Source organism: Rhipicephalus sanguineus, chromosome 3, assembly GCF_013339695.2.
Source record: "Rhipicephalus sanguineus isolate Rsan-2018 chromosome 3, BIME_Rsan_1.4, whole genome shotgun sequence".
In the NCBI taxonomy this organism is placed as follows: domain Eukaryota; kingdom Metazoa; phylum Arthropoda; class Arachnida; order Ixodida; family Ixodidae; genus Rhipicephalus; species Rhipicephalus sanguineus.
The window spans coordinates 108,958,642-108,976,981 of record NC_051178.1 but is presented as its reverse complement, the minus strand read 5'-3'; the positions used below and the strand labels follow the sequence as shown (position 1 = coordinate 108,976,981).

Genomic DNA, 18,340 nt, shown 5'->3' with positions numbered 1-18,340 from the left:
TTTTTGAGAACTGTCTTTTTTCGTCAGATATGATTTTTTTTTTTCGCTCATTTGACAGCGGTAGCCTGCCACAGTTGTGGCAGGCTACCGCTGTCACCAACGAGAGATGGCGCTACGTGAACGTGTCCTCAAAACCAACACCCCCCCCCCCCCCCGAGCTAACGTGGCTCCCCCATTCCCACACCCATTTATTATGAATAAAGTTTATTCCTCCTCCTCATCTCGCATTGCCCTCTCGACGCGTGTGTGAAGGCTCTCTCCTGCTCGCCTCCTCCTCCCCATCTCGCACCGTTTCGCTGAGCAAGCAAACGACGAAAGGACCCGGAGGTGAGCTACATGGGTTTCGGGCTACAGGAGTGCAACATTTCGTCGGAGAGCGGCGGCGGGTGATGTCAATCTGCGTCGTATCTGCGCGATGTAGCTACGCCGCTGTTAGGCATTTAATGAACTAAACTGTACTCACCGTACTTGTCGGCGTGCTTCTGGAATATCCTAACCATGGTTTCGTTGTAGTTCATGTGTTTGCATAGCCGTCCCAGGTCAGTAATGGTGACGCGACAGCCCGTAGCCTTGGCTGCTGCCTCGGCGCAGGCCTCGACGTCGCGTCGCATTTGCAGGACACGCTCTGTGCTGGGCGACCGCACGTTCATGTCGAGCCGGCTGCGGCGAACATTGAAGCTGGCCGTCGTTTCTGTGCTCAGTATCCCTGCAACCAGCAAACAAGTTTTACTGCGATAACAGTTATATGGCCACTCTCGGCAGCTTATTGCCGTCAGGTCATCTTCCGTGTAAAGATCAAATCGATCACACCGCCCCGGGCACGCGCGAGTAAAAAGTGCGCAAGCGCTGGGGACGAACGCGGCTGAAGCAGAGGTAAAACGATCCCGCCATCTCCGTCGCATGTAGGGCGCATGCAGTAACATCGCTCCCCGTGCGAGGCCTTCCGTCGATGGCTCCTCAAGCGGAGAGGAAATGCCCCGCCCCTCTGTCGTAGGGCGAAAGAGCATGAAGGGGCGCCGGTGAGGGGAGGGGGGAGGCTGTGTCGCTTGAGCGGCACGTGCGAACTTTGATCATATAAGGCCGCCGTCGGGCGCGCTTTCTAGACGGACATCAGTAGACGGCTCATATACACTTGTATCTGCTGTGTTCTCACCACTTACTTAACGTTGAGACGACAGACAGCACGAAAACCGCTTTGCTCCCTGAACTGACCGTATTCCCTTAAACCAGTGTTTTGTTGAGTTACGCGAGATCGGATCCAAAAGAGTTAGCTGCTAGCCTTACTTCGAATAACATTCAAATTTCTTGCTGTCGCATTTATTTCTTCGCCACCTCGGCGAAACTGCGATTTTTTAGATGACATTCAGAACTGCGATTACAGGATTCCGCGGCTGCTGACCGAGGGTCTACTCCAGTAACCGATGCTCACTGACAGAATTTCGCGACGGGAGGCCAAGGAGCCAAGCTGGCCAAGCTGGCCAAGCTGGCGCCCCTTTCGTCTGGCATTACAATTTGCTCCTAGGTTTGGGCAAGGTTTTCACTAAGGATTTTTCTTGTTTTTTCTTCAGGTTTAGCCATGTGGATCCCGCGCAACGATATGCTCGTGCACGACTGCGCTGGAGCGTTACGGTGGCGTTCCACTGCGGCCGTGGCCCATTCCACCCGCCCATTCGTCCAAAACAGGTATTACTATCACGCTTACGCAGGAACGCCAGCAACGTCATCATCATCATCTCGTTTAATTTATTTCTTTATTCACTATCCCCTCTGGTCACGTGAGCTGCGTGAAGCCAACTACAACAACAACTACTACTATTACTACTACTACTACTGCTACTACTACTACTGCATGCTACTGCTACTACTACTACTACTACCACCACCACCACCACCACCACTACTACTTCTAATACTACTACTACTACCACCACTCCTACTGCTACTACTACCACCACCACCACTACTACTACTACTAATACTAGTATACTACTACCACCACCACCACCACCACCACCACTACTACTACTACTACTACTACTACTACTACTACTACTACTACTACTACTACTATACTACTACTACTACCATCACCACTACTACTACTACTGCTGCTGCTGCGACGGCGACGGCACAGGGTAGACTAAGACAGATTCGCTGCAAAAAAAAAGTGCTCCGTTTATGTGCCCATATGGTCAATCGTAACACAGACTATAACCAAAGAAAGCTTTCTGATAATAACTCGTCTATTCGAGGATAAATGTATAAGTTACGGAGGCTGCTGATGCCAATGTCAGTGTTGGCACAACATCCCCAATGAAGCACTGTGCGGAGCCAACGAAGACTGTGTGTGCTAACGAAAGGGGGAGGGGGGGGCTCCTCCAAGCTATGCGAGTGTTTCATTCCTTCCAACCAGTCGGTGCACTCACCATGAATTCGGCTGTCTGGATCCATACGCGCCCTCAGGAGTGTCATATTGCTATAAGCCAACACGGCGGCGTCCATGGCACTGGGTTGTTGTTCGCTGTCTGGAACGTCGACGCTGTCGAAGACCATGGTGAGCTACACAAGCACGGCGACTGCGTTATATACACCACCGTTCTCTCATATGACGATCATTATGGCGACGATAATATACTACGTCAATGGCTACCACCTACCCAGGAGATTGGTCAAGAAACGGGCAAGTTCTAAAAAAATGGTCACACGTATGCCTACTGACAAATTTTTGAATAATCGATATAAATTATTAACGCCAGTCTACGAAGTTCGCATCAAAATCGTCCTAACTTAATTAGAAATTTTGCAAACAGTGGAGCTGACGTACTCATGACAACGTCCTCATGAGGAGGCCCCCAAGGACAGAATACAGCTACTCTTGACGTTTGTGAGCAAGAAAAAAGTCTTCCGGACTCACATCTGGGCTTATGCGGCCCTGATACAGCCCTGATGTGAGCCCCGGAAGACTTTTTCATGTTAGCGAAGCTCAAGAGAAGCCTGAAAGGTCACAGTTTCGACCATAGAGTTTCCTAAAATGACCTAGAGGGAACTCTGGCGCTGCGATCGTTCAGCCACCATGGGAATGATGGGTAGTACACGGATTTGCCTAGTCTTCGTGCTTGTGGGCTTCGAACGCACTTGTGGCTTTGTTTATTGCTATGTTTTGGCTTTCTTTCGGATAAAGAATGGATCGTTGTGAACTTCGTGACCAGATTTGAATCGGTGGAGCCTAAAGAAGTTAAAGTGGTGAAGTGAAACTGCTGACTTTTGCACAAACTTCGTTTTGCGACAAAGCGGATGCAGGCCACGCGGAGCCAAACGGAGCCGAAAGAACGAAGTTTAGACAAATCCGTGTACTACCCATGATTCCCATGCTGGCTGAAGCGCGATGCATTGCAGCTCCCATAGACACTAGCGCCAGAGTTCCCTCTAGTAAGTATTGTAGGAAACTCTATGGTTTCGACGGTGTTCCCGTTATACAAATGGCTGTCGCAGACTCCGATAGAGGTCGCGGCAGCTGACTTCCAGGGAGCCTTTGCAGCGTGGCAATCGCGTAGGAAGTGGTGTATCGGCGCCCGAGGAAACTATTTTGAAGAATTTGAACAATATGTACCGATAGAATCTATGAGTTTCTTTCACTAGACCCAGCCTCATCAGTTTACTGACAGACACTGTATATGAAACAGCGAAGTCCCATCCAGTTCACTTAAATTCTGCTTTGAGAAGGTTTTTTTTTTTCCTGAGTAAGTGGAAGTGATCGCATGATAAAAAATAGCGTTCTGAAATACTCGCCCTTGTTAAGAAGGAACACAGAGGGGAAGGAGCCAGACCACGTCTATGCGTATAAATGTTTCGCTTTGGAACTCGACAGCGTAATTTTGTGAAGATTACTTTCACTTCTCCGGCTGAACAGAATTCTATACGCCAAGGAAAAAATAAGTGTCATTACTCGTTTAGATGAGTAATTAATGTGTTGCCGGAGTCATGAATTATTGCTCGCCTTTTTGAACTTTCAACAGTTATGAATGCTGACACCGGAAGAATCGAGAAACCGGAACGCTTACAGCAGCTTTGGTCAAGCTGCCCGCCGTTCCATTCATATTTCTATTGCGGGATACGCCTTAGAAGTCCGCGTAAGCCGTAGTCCCTCACGCCAGCTTTTGCAGGGTTCCGCGAGATCGGATCCTAAAGAAGTTAGCTGCTAGCCTTATTTTGTATAACATTCCACTTTGTTACTGTCGCATTCACTGCTTCGCCCCTGCGGCGAAACTGCATTCGTCTGGCACTGTCTTTTTGTGACGGAGCACAACAACACGATCTCGTGTTAGCGTGGTTAGAAATTAGTCTAGAGTTAGTCCTCGTGACAATGACGACGAGCATTGCCGTGATCCATTGTCAAGGGCAAAAGTGTGGTTTCGCACCCATGGTGACCATCAGCAATTTCATCGGGCAGATGGAGTAATTTACGTTAACAGCTGGACACAGCGGCTGGTAACTGAAATCAAAGGTGTTCACGAACCGTATAAGTGAAGCCTACTTCGAGAACTTGCAGTCTGCTGCCGTAACACGCACACTTGTTGCGGGTCGGTGGCTGTCTTTGCGGCCTTGCATTTCGGTCTTGCATTTTGACCGTCGGCAGACGACATTACAGTAGGCCTAATCAGGTCACTGAGTGGTCTTGGCTTGCCGTAGGGAGAACGGGGAGGAGAAACCAAGGTGTTAAAACCTGGTTCCCGGCTCCCCGCGGGGGTTCTTGTCGCTGGAGAGGTGTATGCACTTTCAGCTCTGCGGAGTTATGTCGCGACAGTTCCGACGTGAATAACTGCCTATGTAACCTTGTGTATATGTGTGTACACAAGGTCAGGTTATTTGCTAAAAGGCTAGTCTCCATCCTTGGGAAGTGGTAACAACCACAATAAGACAGTTCAAACAGACAGCGGCTACGCCAGCTGGGACAGCTCTGCTTAGAAGGAAAAGAGAGAGTGAGAAGAAGGTTGCATTTACGAGGTATTGAAGGACCATGGTATCACGATGCGGTGCATCGATGCACCTTGCCGCGCCATTCCTATCGAGAGCGCGGAGGAATTGAAATATAGCTGGCGCTCGCGCTCAAAACAGCTGGCAGTTTTTTATGTTATTTCTTTCTCTTCTGTTTAACTTAGCCTGCTTGGTAACCACCGTTGACTTCGCAGATAAGCTGTCGCGCAGCTAAGCTTGACGACGCGGGTTCGATTCCCGTCCACGGCAGCCGCAATTCGACCAGGGTTAAATGGAGGAACATCAGTGTACTTATACGTTGGTACACGTAAAAAAACCCAGATGGTCAAAGTTAATCCACAGTCCCCACCAAGGAGTCCCTCAGTCATATATTGCGGTTGTGGCACGTAAAACCCGAGAAATTAATTATTTAATTATTTAAACAGCTAATTAAGCTGCTTTGGGAACAGTGCGGTGCACCAATGCGGTACTTACTCCACTTCTGGACGACAAACGCATTCGTAGAACGGACCTGTTCTCGGGGTGAGCCATGAGCGCAGCGTCGACGTCGTCCATTGCGCCTGCGCGCAGCAGCAGCTCTTTGCCCATGCCACCTTCTTCGGCAGGCGTTCCCAGAACTACTATCTGAGAGGCAAGAGGTAACCAATGGCGGGCGTATGGATCAATTCCAAGAAAAGAAACGAAGAAATAAGGGAGAGAGAAAGCTGAAGCCACATAAAAGGGTAACTGAACATTTAGAAGGTACTGATGCTATAAGGTCGCCACTGCTCAAATACTGATGCTCGATCGTGAAAATCCGCTCACCAAACACAGATCACGTAATTACATTTTTGATGCATCAAGAGATAATAAAGACAAGTTGTTCCCATTCAGTTCTGTTTGTAGAAATTGCATTTGCAGAAAGCCTACTTATTTAACGTAGTCATTAATGAACTCCTTTATTTGCCGAACTAACGACGAATGTAGAGTCACCCCAGCATACGTCAGGAGTGCTTATTATACGGGTATAGATTCCTTCATTACTTCCTATGGGCTATGCGTTAAGTTTCTCACGCCTAAAGCATAATTCCGAGTTACCAAAATCAGCGTGCACCATATACAGATACTTCATACATTCGGCCCATCATGGCGTTACAAGGTTCCATGCAAAGAAGACAAGGACCAAGAAAAAAATTTGCGCAGCTTGCACTAAGTCGCGCAAGGCTGGGTCACAGCAGAGGTGCTGGGCACCTAGCTGGTCTTGGCTTGGCTTTTACCCTCTCATCTATCTCTTTCCCTTTCCTTACTATACTATACTATACTATACTGTACTATACTATACTATACTGTACTGTACTATACTATACTATACTATACTATACTATACTATACTATACTATACTATACTATACTATACTATACTATACTATACTATACTATACTATACATGGCTACGCTTGCTCTCGCCTAGAATTTATCTTTCTCTATCTTTGCTTCTCGTCCTTTCTCTCTCTGCACTCGTTCTCTCGCCCATCAGAGTCATTGCATCCCATGGCGGAGAAATGGGCGCACGTGTTCTGGGAGTGAAGCAGAAAACGACAATAAGAGAGCGCGTGTCGGCTCATGATGATGATAATTTTCTATACCAAGGCGTTGGACTGGGCTATTTGATACATAGTCAGAAAGGATAAAAAATTGGCCGCGTATCTGCGTGCTTCGCTGAAAATGTCGAAAGACGATAGAGGAGGCGCTGCCTGAGATATGGACGCCATCTGGCAATACGTCGGGAAACATGAGCTTGTGCAGAGGGCACGGAGGAAGGAAAGTTATTTCCTTCCTCCGTGGCAGAGGGCTTTCGTCGGCGTGCATAGCGTCGCATTTTCAGCGCAGCTTAAGAAACTAGGGTCTTTAGAATTACGTATCTATGTATTTTATAGTAAAGGAACACACCACCTAATACTTATGTAGTGATGTTGTGCCTCAGATATGCGTAATGTTTGCTTTTAGATGCGAAGTATCTCTTGCTCGGGGGTATGTAAGGCGGCGTGGTAATCCGCACGCAGCGTTGTCCGCACTCACACTACGCATGCGCAACTCTCTTGCTTCCTTCTCTCTAACAGCTGCGCGTTACTCTCTCCACTTCTCTACCAGCACCTGCTTGCGCTTCTCCTGCGTTCTCGCTTCTGCTCTCACGGCGCATACGCTACTCTCCTCCTCTAGTCTCCTCTCCTTCAAATAGTGCGCGCGTTCAGTCCAGCGCTTGCCTCGGTTGGCTCCTCTGAAATGCGGGCTCGACATGCCGAAATTCTCTCCTGCGCAGCGCCGCGATGAGGGCCAGTGCATGCGCGTCCCCTCCCCCTCTCCTACGCTGCCTCTCTCTCACGCGCCCGTCGACGTTTCCCGCACGCCCTGTGAGAATTAACGGCCAGGCTAGAGGGAAGACACGACGCGCGTAGTGTTCCTCTTCGCGTTCCACGACGCGAGGTCGGTAGCATGCCCAGCGAACGCCAACGGAACGCGATCGTGGAAGTTCTCCGGCTTCGCATCGCCTCATGGTCCCCTTTAGCGGGAGATGGTGTAATTTTTAAAGACGATAGTCTTTCTTGGGGAACTTAAACGCAGAAATTTTGGTCTGTCTTTCGTGTTTGTCGGCACGTCACCCGATTCAGCCATCCGGCCAAAGTTGAACCACTTGCTTACCGCCCACCCATCTTGAACTGGTACGACTGTTCATACTTGTGAACGTTGTCGATCAAAAAGTAAATATTACGCATACCTGAGGTGCAACATCATTCGGTAAGTATTGTGGTGTGTTCCTTGAATAGAAAATACATAGATACGCAATTTTAAAGACCCTACTTTCTTAAGCTGCGCTGAAAATGCGACTGCGCTGAAACTTGTCTTCCTCCGTGCCCTCTGCACAAGCTCATGTTGTGTTTCGGTTTCGGTTCAGTATTGCATTGAACGAATGACAGGCGGTGCCGCTCTGGCATTCCTGTTTTACCCAGGCGACGTGTAAATAAGAGAGTTTGTGGAGAGTACTCCTTGAGTGTGGACGTTTCTTCTCCTTCGGCGCATCGCGCCAAACAGCGTGTTCGGGCTGGCCGGCGTCCCCACCGGTCGCGTTGGTCACCACCGGTTTTCGCCTGCCGCTGCGCCGGGACTACCAGCCCGCAAGACAGCACTCATGTTTCCCGACGTATTGCCAGATGGCGTCCATACCTCACGCAGCGCCTCTTCTATTGTCTTTAGACGACATTTGCAGCGAAGCACGCAGATACGCGGTCAATTTTTTTTGATCGACAATGTACACAAGTATGAACCTAGCCACCAGTTCAAGATGGCTGAGCGTTCGGCAAGTGGTTCAACTTTGGCCGCGTGGCTGAATCGGGTGGCAGACAGACAAACAGAAACACAGACAGATGTTAATGTTCTAGTTGTACGGACACTGTTTCTAAATGTTCGTAGCGTCCTACGATGAAATAACCTTTTTCTAAACAGACCAAAATTTCTGCGTTTGAGTTCCCCAAGAAAGACTATCGTCTTTAAAGGGACCGACAACTGATTTTTCTCGACCCAGTTTTTTACGGCGCGACAGGAAGCTCACCCTTCGTAGCCTTTGTAGCTGCAGTGGTTTATCCGAAAAGCACGTAGTTACTTTATAAGCAGTATTTTTTTTATCTGAAAGGCTCCAAACACGCATGGAGGCTTGCTCCAGCAACGCTGAGAATTGATAGCGATGCCGCTAGCCCTTGTGAAAGCTGTCGTTGTTCTGCTTTCGCAGGAGTTACTGCAACTATGCTTAGCCACCTTTATTTTGAGCTTTCGAACCATTTTTTAAAATAGCAAGCTGTTACAATGAAATGTGTGGCTTTATACACCTTCCCGGTATTTGTACAGCGTTAACAGCGTTGTGTGCGCCTGCGCCCAAGGTTGCCTGCGCCTGTGTGATGATGGCTTGTCCCACCGTCGTTACTCTTTCGATGCACGAGCCAAGCCAAGTAATCGAAAACGTAACTGTGCATATGCACGGCCGCACCGAGTAGCAGCGTGCGTCATTTCTGAGACGAAGCGTAGGTAGCAAAAATATGTCGCTCCAAAATTTTAGCGACCTGGAAACTGCGTGCACGGTTCCATGAGCACGCTGAAAAGTTGCTCAAGATGCGCTGACGAGCATGGGATCATTACGTCACGCGAAGGCAGCGCCACTTTAATGCATACTACTAACGCAGGCCTATATGTGCATTATTATGGAGTAATACCTTTTAATATAAAGAAACGAACAATATTTCAATACTAACAAAAAAATCGTCAACCGCGTACAGCAATCAACGGTCACGTGGCCGTCTTCATCGGATCATTCATGTTTTTGCCGCCAGAGGCGCCACAGGTCATTTTTCGCGTCTTTCAATTAAGAAATAAAAATATAAATCCATCTCTCACGAAAAAAAAACAGGGTTGGTTTGAGTCAGTGCGACGGACAGTCTTTACATCAGTGGAGTCAACTCATTTCATATTCTGGGTAGTTGTCGGTCCCTTTAAAAGCCTCTAAAATTTCCCTTTCGTTCTTTGTCCCGCCCCTGCTGAAAACACTAGTACTTTCAAAATCAGGAGTGCAGCCGCACTGCCTGCAGTAGCTCGGCAGATGAGCACCATCACTCATGGGAAGGGAGGCCCTGTGTTCCCTAAGGCGATCGTTAATACAACGGCCAGTTTGGCCGATGTATGCTTGCCGCACGATAAAGGGAGTGATAGATCGCACGTGTGGCGCAAGGCACAAACTTCGAAGCATTGTTTGTGCTTCGAAGTTTGTGCCTAATTTTCTATCTACGACACACGGCCAACCTGGAGCATAACAGCTCTTCTGTAAAGGTAGAATTTTGCAGCATGGTTTCGCGCAACTCGGCCAATTTGTTGTACTTGTAATTACAATTTAGGTTCAGATGTTGACGAGTTGTAGCACTCCAAACACAATATCAATTTCGAAACCATGGAACGGTGCTCACCTTCCCCTTTACAGGTGCATCACTCAATTCGTTTCGGCGAAAGATAAGCTCCTTCGCTGCGACCGCAGCGGTGATAGCGCTCTCGGCGATCAGGTTGTGTCCGCAAGCGTGTCCGAGGCCAGGCAAGGCGTCGTACTCGCACAGAAACGCCACCACGGGGGAACCCTCTGCATACGTTTTGCATGAATGGCAAGTCACTACAGCGTTGTGAAGAGTTCCACAAAGTACACCTAGACAAAGAAAGTCACAGCTTCACCGCCAGGGTGAAGCAATGAATGCGATAGCAACAAATCTGAATGTTATACGAAGTAAGGCTAGCACCTAACTCCTTTAGCATTCGCAATGCCCACGAACTATAGGTGGCGCGCCGTGCTTTTCAAGACGGCGCCAGGAGGAGGGTCAACCCGTTTGTTAGCATAGGAACATATAGGACGCGCGGACGTACGGCCCGTGCCACTTTCTCCGGATGAAGTCATGAGCTGCGCTTAAATGTATATGAGACTAAAATACTTTCCCAAACCATGGAAAGTGCTAAGTACTCGCCACCTAATTATTTGCTGCGGTGTGAAAGGTTATATTACAGCTCCGTTACCGTGCATAACGATGCTTTGCGAAATCCTGTGCGTGCTACACAAAACTGCATGAACTAGAATTGACGTATGAGCTGAACGGCACTCCGAGGTAATACGTACGGAGCCTGCCTGGCGGATTTGCCGCAGTAGTAGGCCGCCAGCGAGTAGCGCCATCGCTGCTGCGCGTGGTGATGCTTTGCAAACATAATACGCCGTCGTCATTACTTGCGCAGTCGGGAACGCGGAGTTTCGTCTTCAACGGAACACAAGCATTTAACATCTCAATCAGTAGCGCTTGTGTCACAGCCATGCTGAGACACTAGCCGTGTGGAATTCACTTCACTCGCATGTTGCAGGTTCGATCAGCACGATCGAAACATGAATATCGAAAATAATGCACACGTATGCTTTTCACAACGTCGAAGAAGTTAGCCGAGAGGCGTGGATTGTGGCCGCGACTGCACGTTCCATCGCTCTAACCATTTCGCTTCGCTTGTCGAGCTTGTGTTGGCGGCATGCGGCGCTCCATAATATCCACAATAATTGTTATACATGCAATGCACAAGAGGAACTATGCTTTTATTTTGATCTCGCTCAAGGATATTATACATTAAATACAATCAAGGTGACTTACGAGCGTGAAAGAACAATAGAGAGTTTGAGAATTGGGGACCCAAGACGCTGGGCCCCCAAGCTATACCCAAGCTGCATTGGGCAGCCTGCTCTTGCGTTCGGATGATCAGCAGAGTTTGAGAATGGGGCCAACGCAGGCTGCGTTGGGTCAAGCGCACTGAGCGCCACGCGTGACGAAATTTAAAATCATGCGAGACGCGGGTCATACTGCGCCGTGGCCCGCGCTGCGTCTGTGTCTTCTCGCTGGTGACCCAAGACGCCTTGGGGCCCCGTTTTCAATTTCTGCGTCTCGGGTCAACGCGAGCGCAAGAGCCCAAGAGTGGTTTGGGTTCTGCGCATGCGCTCTGGCGGCTCGCAAGCTTCTTGGGTCCCCAAGCTCCTTGGGCCCCCACAACACCGCCCCTTGGCCGGTGCGCCTGAGTGCGAGGCGAGCGATGCCGAGACGCAGAAGTTGAGCGCAGCTACTCTTTTTCACTACCGCGCATATTTGTACGCTAGCAGAACAAGCCCAAAGCCGGTGGCGGCCCTATCCTGTAGAGGCAGAAATGAACTCGCCCTGGTCTCCGTCGCCTCCAAGCCCTGCCCAAGGCTTCAAGCCCTGGCAGGAGGCGGCCCCACACCGAAGAGGCAGAGATGCACTTGATCTTCCTCTTCAGTGGTTATTGAGGAAAGGAAAAAGGCACCTAATTTCTGTCTGCCTTGAGGCGACACGGCGCAGTGCCTTATAGGGGTGGGGGGATGGGGATAAAAAGAAAAGTAGAAAGAAAGGATAGTAGTAAGGGCACAGCAGACGGAGAAGAAAGAGATAGGAAAGATGGGGTGGGAGCCGGTCAGAAGAGTTCAGGGACGGGACCGCGATCGGCTAGAGGCACGGTGCACATCGGCGACGGAGCGGCGAAGCCCCGGTCGTTGAGAGGCGCATGGCATGGCGGACGAGGCAACCGTCACGGGGCATCTACGGCGAGGGGCACGAGTACGTCCTGAGCGGGCGAACAGGGCATGAAATCATGAAATCCTCCGAGCAACTCCCACTTGATCTACCGCTTCTCATCGCCCACAGCCTACTTCATTCACCTCCTCTCGCCCCCCTTTCTTATATCGAGTGCTGGTTAACCGTCGGCAAAGTGCACGTGATGCTTGCTTACTATTACATTTTGTTGTGTACACTGTTTCCTTTGACATGTCATAATGGCGAGCAATCGCAAGAGGAGCACGGTGTAAACGTTGTCCACAGAAGATTAAAAAAAGACAACTGCGATGTGTGATACAGGTGGAAAGCATTACTCGAAGCCAGCGACGGAAACTCTTTAGATATCACCTGCTTCTCGCCCACTTTATTAATGTGCCAAAGAGTCATCCTCCAAAAAAAAAATGGCCATGAGCAAAATTACAATGCTAAAGACCCCGTTCCCGAAGGTACGAATCCGCCTCTTCAGATAAGTTATCGGCATCTCGCTACATAGCCAAGATCTTTTGTGTAACTTATCTTGAAAGTCAGGTCGCTCTTGATTTACATAAGCGATTTTTATGCTTCAAAATGTTTGGACAGTTGTTAATTCGTATTCGTTCAAAAAGCTGCGTCCTCTTCGCAGGACCTCTTCCTTGGTCCATGTGTCTTCAGCGCTACGGCTTTATTGAATGAAAGCAGTAAGGTGGTGCCCCAACGCTTAACAGTGAAGTTTGTTGTTTTCTGTAGTTTTCAGGCGGGCTAACGCATCGTCTATATAGTTGTTTAATTTCTTTGTGTTCGTTTTCGGCTCCGCGCTGTTTCATCGCGTTTAATCGCACAAACTCAGCTCTCCTAGACTTTGATAAACTAGCGATTTTCTTCGCCTGCAGTGTATATGGCAATTTTCTTGGGTATTTTATTTAACTCTCAGGTCTGCCGTGGTGGCTCAGTGGCTGACCCGAAGGAAGCGTGTTCGAACCGGCCGCAGCGGTCGCATTTCGATGGAGGCAGAATGGTAGAGGTCCGTGTACTGTGCAATGTAGTGAACGTTAAAGAACACCAGATTGCCAAAATTTCCGGAGCCCTCCATTTCAGCGTCCCTCATAAACATATCGTGGTTTTGGGACGTAAAACCCCACACAGTATTAGTATGTAGCTCTCAGCCTTCGATTGTTGTTTTTTTCTTGTTTAACTGCACTATACAGTGGTCCAAGAGGTGCCACATTGTAATATGCGTTGTTTATTTCTTGACTGGTTCTTATTGCCGTTATATTTTACTCCTGAGCAAATAAAAGACTATTATTTACCAATGAATGAAAGAGAGAAAATATATTAAAAGGCAAGGAGAATGGCCCGAGCTTGTACGCCTGGGCCTCCTACACTGCGCTGGGGAAAATGTAACGGGGGAAAAATAGCGATGAAGCATGATGATGGTGACAGGAAGAAGTGATCCATATATATATATATATATATATATATATATATATATATATATATATATATATATATATATATTATATATATATATATATATATATATATATATATATAATATATATATATATATATATTGTAGCGAAGCGATCGAACTTGGTAATGGGTCGTCCTCTCGAACACCTCCTAGTGGGTCGCCCTCTTCGACTCTTTTAGAAAAAACGCAAACTCGCGCTGAGAGTTGGCCCCGCCTCGACTGTTGCTGTTGAGTATCGTCGCCGCTAATAAACCTCTTTATAATTTGGTGGAGAGTGCTGAGCCTTCACAACAACTTCGGCCCTCGCTCGATGCCCCTGGCTCTTCGATCCCGTACCTTGCCGCCTACCATGTCTCAAGACGCCTCCCAGCAAACGACCCCGCCCGCACCGACTTGTCCCGGTGTCCCTCGTATTCGCGACCCTCCAGTCTTCACTGGCGCCGATGGTACCGACGTGGAGGACTGGCTCGCCATTTACGAGCGCGTGAGTGTCCCCAATAAATGGGACGAGGCCGGAAAATTGACTAACCTGGTCTTCTACGTCGCGGGTGTGGCGGGCCTGTGGTACAACAACCACGCATCCGATTTTACGACGTGGTCCGACTTCAAGACCGCCATTATCAACGTGTTCGGCCGACCTGCCGTTCGTAAGCTCCAGGCCGAACAACGCTTACGTGAACGCGCTCAGCAGACCGGTGAATCATTCACCAGTTACATTGAAGACGTCTTAGACTTCTGTAAGAAAGCCGACGCCACCATGTCCGATTCTGACAAGATCAGGCACATCATGAAAGGCATCCACGACGACGCCTTCACCATGCTCCTCGCCAAGAACCCCAGCACAGTGGCAGAGGTCATAACGCTCTGCCAAAGCTATGAGGAGCTGCGCCGGCAGCGATCGATGACCCGTCGCTCTCCATCACGCGACGCCGAGCTCGCTGGCTTGTCGACCGTACCGACCACTCCGCGTTGCTCGCAGAGATGAAGACCTTCGTGCGCGAGGAAATCGCGCGCCAGTTCTCTCTGCTGGACTTTGCTCGCCCTCGGTACGCTCAACAGCAGTCGACCACCCTTCTGCCTCCCCTCCGTCGAGCAATTGAGCAGGAAATCGCGGAGGTCATGCCCGAGTACCACCAGCACCATCCGGCTCCTGCACCTTTGAGTTACGCCCAAGTTGTCGCAAGACCGCCCCCATCAATCGCTACGGCTGCCCCACACATTTACGCCGAAGCCTCCACTCGACCTCACTCTTTCGAAGCTGATGACCCGGTAGCCTACGCCGACGTCACGCACAGACCACGACTGCAGCCCACCATGCAGTCCTATCAGTTGCCGCCCCGTCAATCCCGTCCTGCACCATGGGCGGGCCCTGCCCCAGCGAACCGATGGCGCACACCTGACAACCGCCCCATATGCTTCGCATGCGGTTACGCCGGCCACGTGGCGCGCTATTGCAATCGCGTGCAGCCGCCTAGAGACGTGTCACCTGCCACCATCCAGTCGAACCGGCCGTATTACGACCCACCTACGCCTCCGTCGCCGCCGTCTCGCCCAGCTGCATCTACCCGCCGTTCACCGTCACCACGACGCCGCTCGCTGTCACCGATGCGGCCACGTTCGGTCGCACGCGACCAGGAAAACTAGTCGTCTCAGTCCACGAGGCAAGGGCTGCGACGCTATCGAACTGCGAAAGCCCTCAGCGAAGACCATCGAACGTGATAGACGTTTTTGTGGACGGTGTTCGCGCATCTGCCCTTATCGATACTGGAGCCGCCGTATCTGTTATGGATGCTAAACTAAGCCGCCTGCTACGAAAAGTGACGACGCCGCTTTCCGGGCTCTCCCTCCGTACAGCCAGCACCCAAAGTATTCACCCGACGGCGGTATGCACAGCCCGTGTCATCATTCAGGGCGCTCTGTACGCCGTCGAATTCATCATAATTTCTTCATGCTCTCACGACGTGATCCTGGGATGGGATTTTCTCGCCCGCCACGACGCCGTCATTCATTGCGCACCAGCCGAATTAGAGCTCTCACCATTCTCACATTTGACGCTGGCAGACAGTTCATCGGCTGCGACCAAGGTATTCGTCAAAGACGACATCACAGTTCCTGCGAATTCGTCAACGGCTGTGTCAGTGTATTGCACCGGTCTCTGCGATGCCGTTGCACTTCTTTCTCCATGTGACCGCGTTTTCGCTAGGAAAGGCTTGCTGGTGCCATTTGCGACCGTGGAAATCACTCAGGGCGACACGGATATTTTTGTGACCAACCCATCCCCGTTCATGGTTACGTTGGTGCGAGGGGAATGTCTCGGCAGAGCGGAACCCCTCGAAGACGCACAACTTATGGACGCACCGGGTGACACGCACTGCGCCAGCTCCCGTACGCTCAGTGCTGTTTCCACATCTGATTCGTCATCCGCTGATGTATTTCGTTCCTCGATTGCTGACAACCTTACGTCGGTCGAGCGTTCCCAGCTTCTATGCCTGTTGGAAGAATTTCGTTCTTCGTTCGATGTCGCGCAAACTCCTCTCGGCCGCACGTCTGCTGTCACCCATTGCATCGACACTGGCGCTCAACCACCACTGCGGCAACGTCCATATCGTGTATCTCCAGCAGAGCCTCGTGTAATTAACGAGCAAGTCGACGACATGCTTCGCCGCGACGTTACTCGACCCTCAAACAGTCCGTGGGCGTCTCCTGTCGTTCTTGTTGCGAAGAAGGACGGCTCTGTGCGGTTCTGTGTGGACTACCGACGACTAAATAAGATCACCCGTAAGGACGTTTATCCCCTACCTCGAATAGATGACGCCATTGACAGCCTGCAAGGAGCAGAATTCTTTTCATCGCTTGATTTGCGCTCAGGGTACTGGCAAGTCCCCATGGCTGATGACGCTCGACCGAAGACAGCCTTTGTCACGCCGGATGGCTTGTACGAATTCAACGTCATGCCGTTTGGGCTGTGTAATGCGCCCGCGACCTTTGAGCGCATGATGGATACCGTTCTGCGCAACTTGAAATGGCACACGTGCCTGTGTTACCTCGACGACGTGGTAGTTTTCGCCCCGGACTTCTCCACGCATCTTCAACGCCTACGGGATGTGTTGACGCGTTTGAGCGACGCCGGGCTACAACTGAATCTAAAGAAGTGCCGATTTGCCGCACGGCAGCTCACAATACTGGGCTACGTCGTGTCCAAGGACGGAATTCTCCCCGATCCAGCCAAGCTTCGGGCCGTGTCAGAGTTCCCCAAACCTACGTCGGTCAAAGAACTGCGCAGTTTCGTAGGACTATGCTCCTACTTTCGGCGCTTCATCCGCAACTTCGCGACTATTATATCGCCGCTGACGAAGCTCCTTGGCAGCAACGGGCCCCTCAATTCGTGGTCGTCAGAGTGCGATGACGCTTTCGCAAAGCTCCGTAGTTTGTTGACGTCTCCCCCGATACTACGCCACTACGACCCTACGGCCCCTACAGAAGTACACACGGACGCCAGCGGTGTTGGCCTCGGCGCTGTCCTTGCGCAGCGCAAACCTGGGTTCCCGGAATACGTCGTGGCATATGCAAGTCGTACGCTCACTAAAGCTGAGACCAACTATACCGTTACGGAGAAAGAATGCCTGGCAATCATTTGGGCCCTTACGAAGTTCCGACCTTATTTGTATGGTCGCCCATTTGATGTCGTCACCGACCATCATGCACTATGCTGGTTGTCGTCCTTGAAGGATCCCTCAGGCCGTCTCGCCCGGTGGGCACTTCGCCTACAAGACTACGACATCCGTGTGCTGTACCGCAACGGACGCCAGCATGCTGACGCCGACGCCCTGTCCCGCTCTCCCTTGCCTGACGACAATGCCCACAGCTCAGTGTCTCACATAGCTGTAGCTTCAATCGACGTTCACACCATCGCTACCGAACAGCGCAAGGATCAATGGATTGCCTCACTGATAGACTTGCTGACCGATCCATCGGCCACACCATCCTCTCGCGCATTGCGTCGTCAAGCCCACCATTTCGCCGTTCGCGACGACCTCCTCCATCGACGCAATTACGACGGCGACGGTCGCCAGTGGCTACTAGTAATACCCCACAGTCTGCGTTCTCACATATGCGAGTCGTTCCACTCTGATCCGCAGTGTGCACACTCTGGGGTATCGAAAACCTACCACCGCATTCGCCAACGGTACTTTTGGCGAGGAATGTACCGCTACGTACAGAAGTTTGTTCGCTCCTGCATCGATTGTCAGCGCCGCAAAACTTCAACGCACCTGTCGCCGGCAGGTCTGCAACCTCTACCTTGCCCTGACCGGCCGTTTGGGCGCGTTGGCATCGATTTGTACGGGCCACTTCCTCTGACGTCCGCTGGTAACCGCTGGGCCATCGTCGCTGTAGACTACCTCACACGATACGCTGAAACTGCCGCCCTCCCTGCGGCTACAGCGCGCGATGTGGCCTCCTTCCTGCTCCACCGATTCATGCTGCGTCACGGTCCACCCCAGGAGCTGCTCAGTGATCGAGGCCGTGTCTTCTTGTCGGAAGTCGTCGAAGCCATTCTCAAAGAGTGCAACGTGTTCACCGCAAAACTACTGCTTACCATCCGCAGACGAATGGCCTCACCGAACGCTTTAACCGCACGCTCGGCGACATGCTCTCGATGTACGTCGCCGCCGACCACACAAATTGGGATGCCATTCTGCCCTTCGTTACGTACGCCTACAATACCGCCCCTCAG

General features: G+C 50.7%; 1 protein-coding gene across 2 annotated transcripts in view; it reads right to left on the bottom strand.

Annotated features, from left to right (window-relative positions):
- Window positions 1–18,340, bottom strand: part of LOC119386925 (peptidase M20 domain-containing protein 2) — a 58,015-nt gene that overhangs the window by 4,191 nt on the left and 35,484 nt on the right. For both annotated transcript variants that reach the window (XM_049413308.1, XM_037654214.2), the window contains exons 3-6: window positions 9,981–10,147; window positions 5,470–5,619; window positions 2,427–2,559; window positions 464–706 (exon numbers count right to left, since the gene is read on the bottom strand). In XM_049413308.1, coding sequence (XP_049269265.1) covers window positions 464–706; window positions 2,427–2,559; window positions 5,470–5,619; window positions 9,981–10,147 — 693 coding nt within the window. The remainder of the gene's footprint in view (window positions 1–463; window positions 707–2,426; window positions 2,560–5,469; window positions 5,620–9,980; window positions 10,148–18,340) is intronic.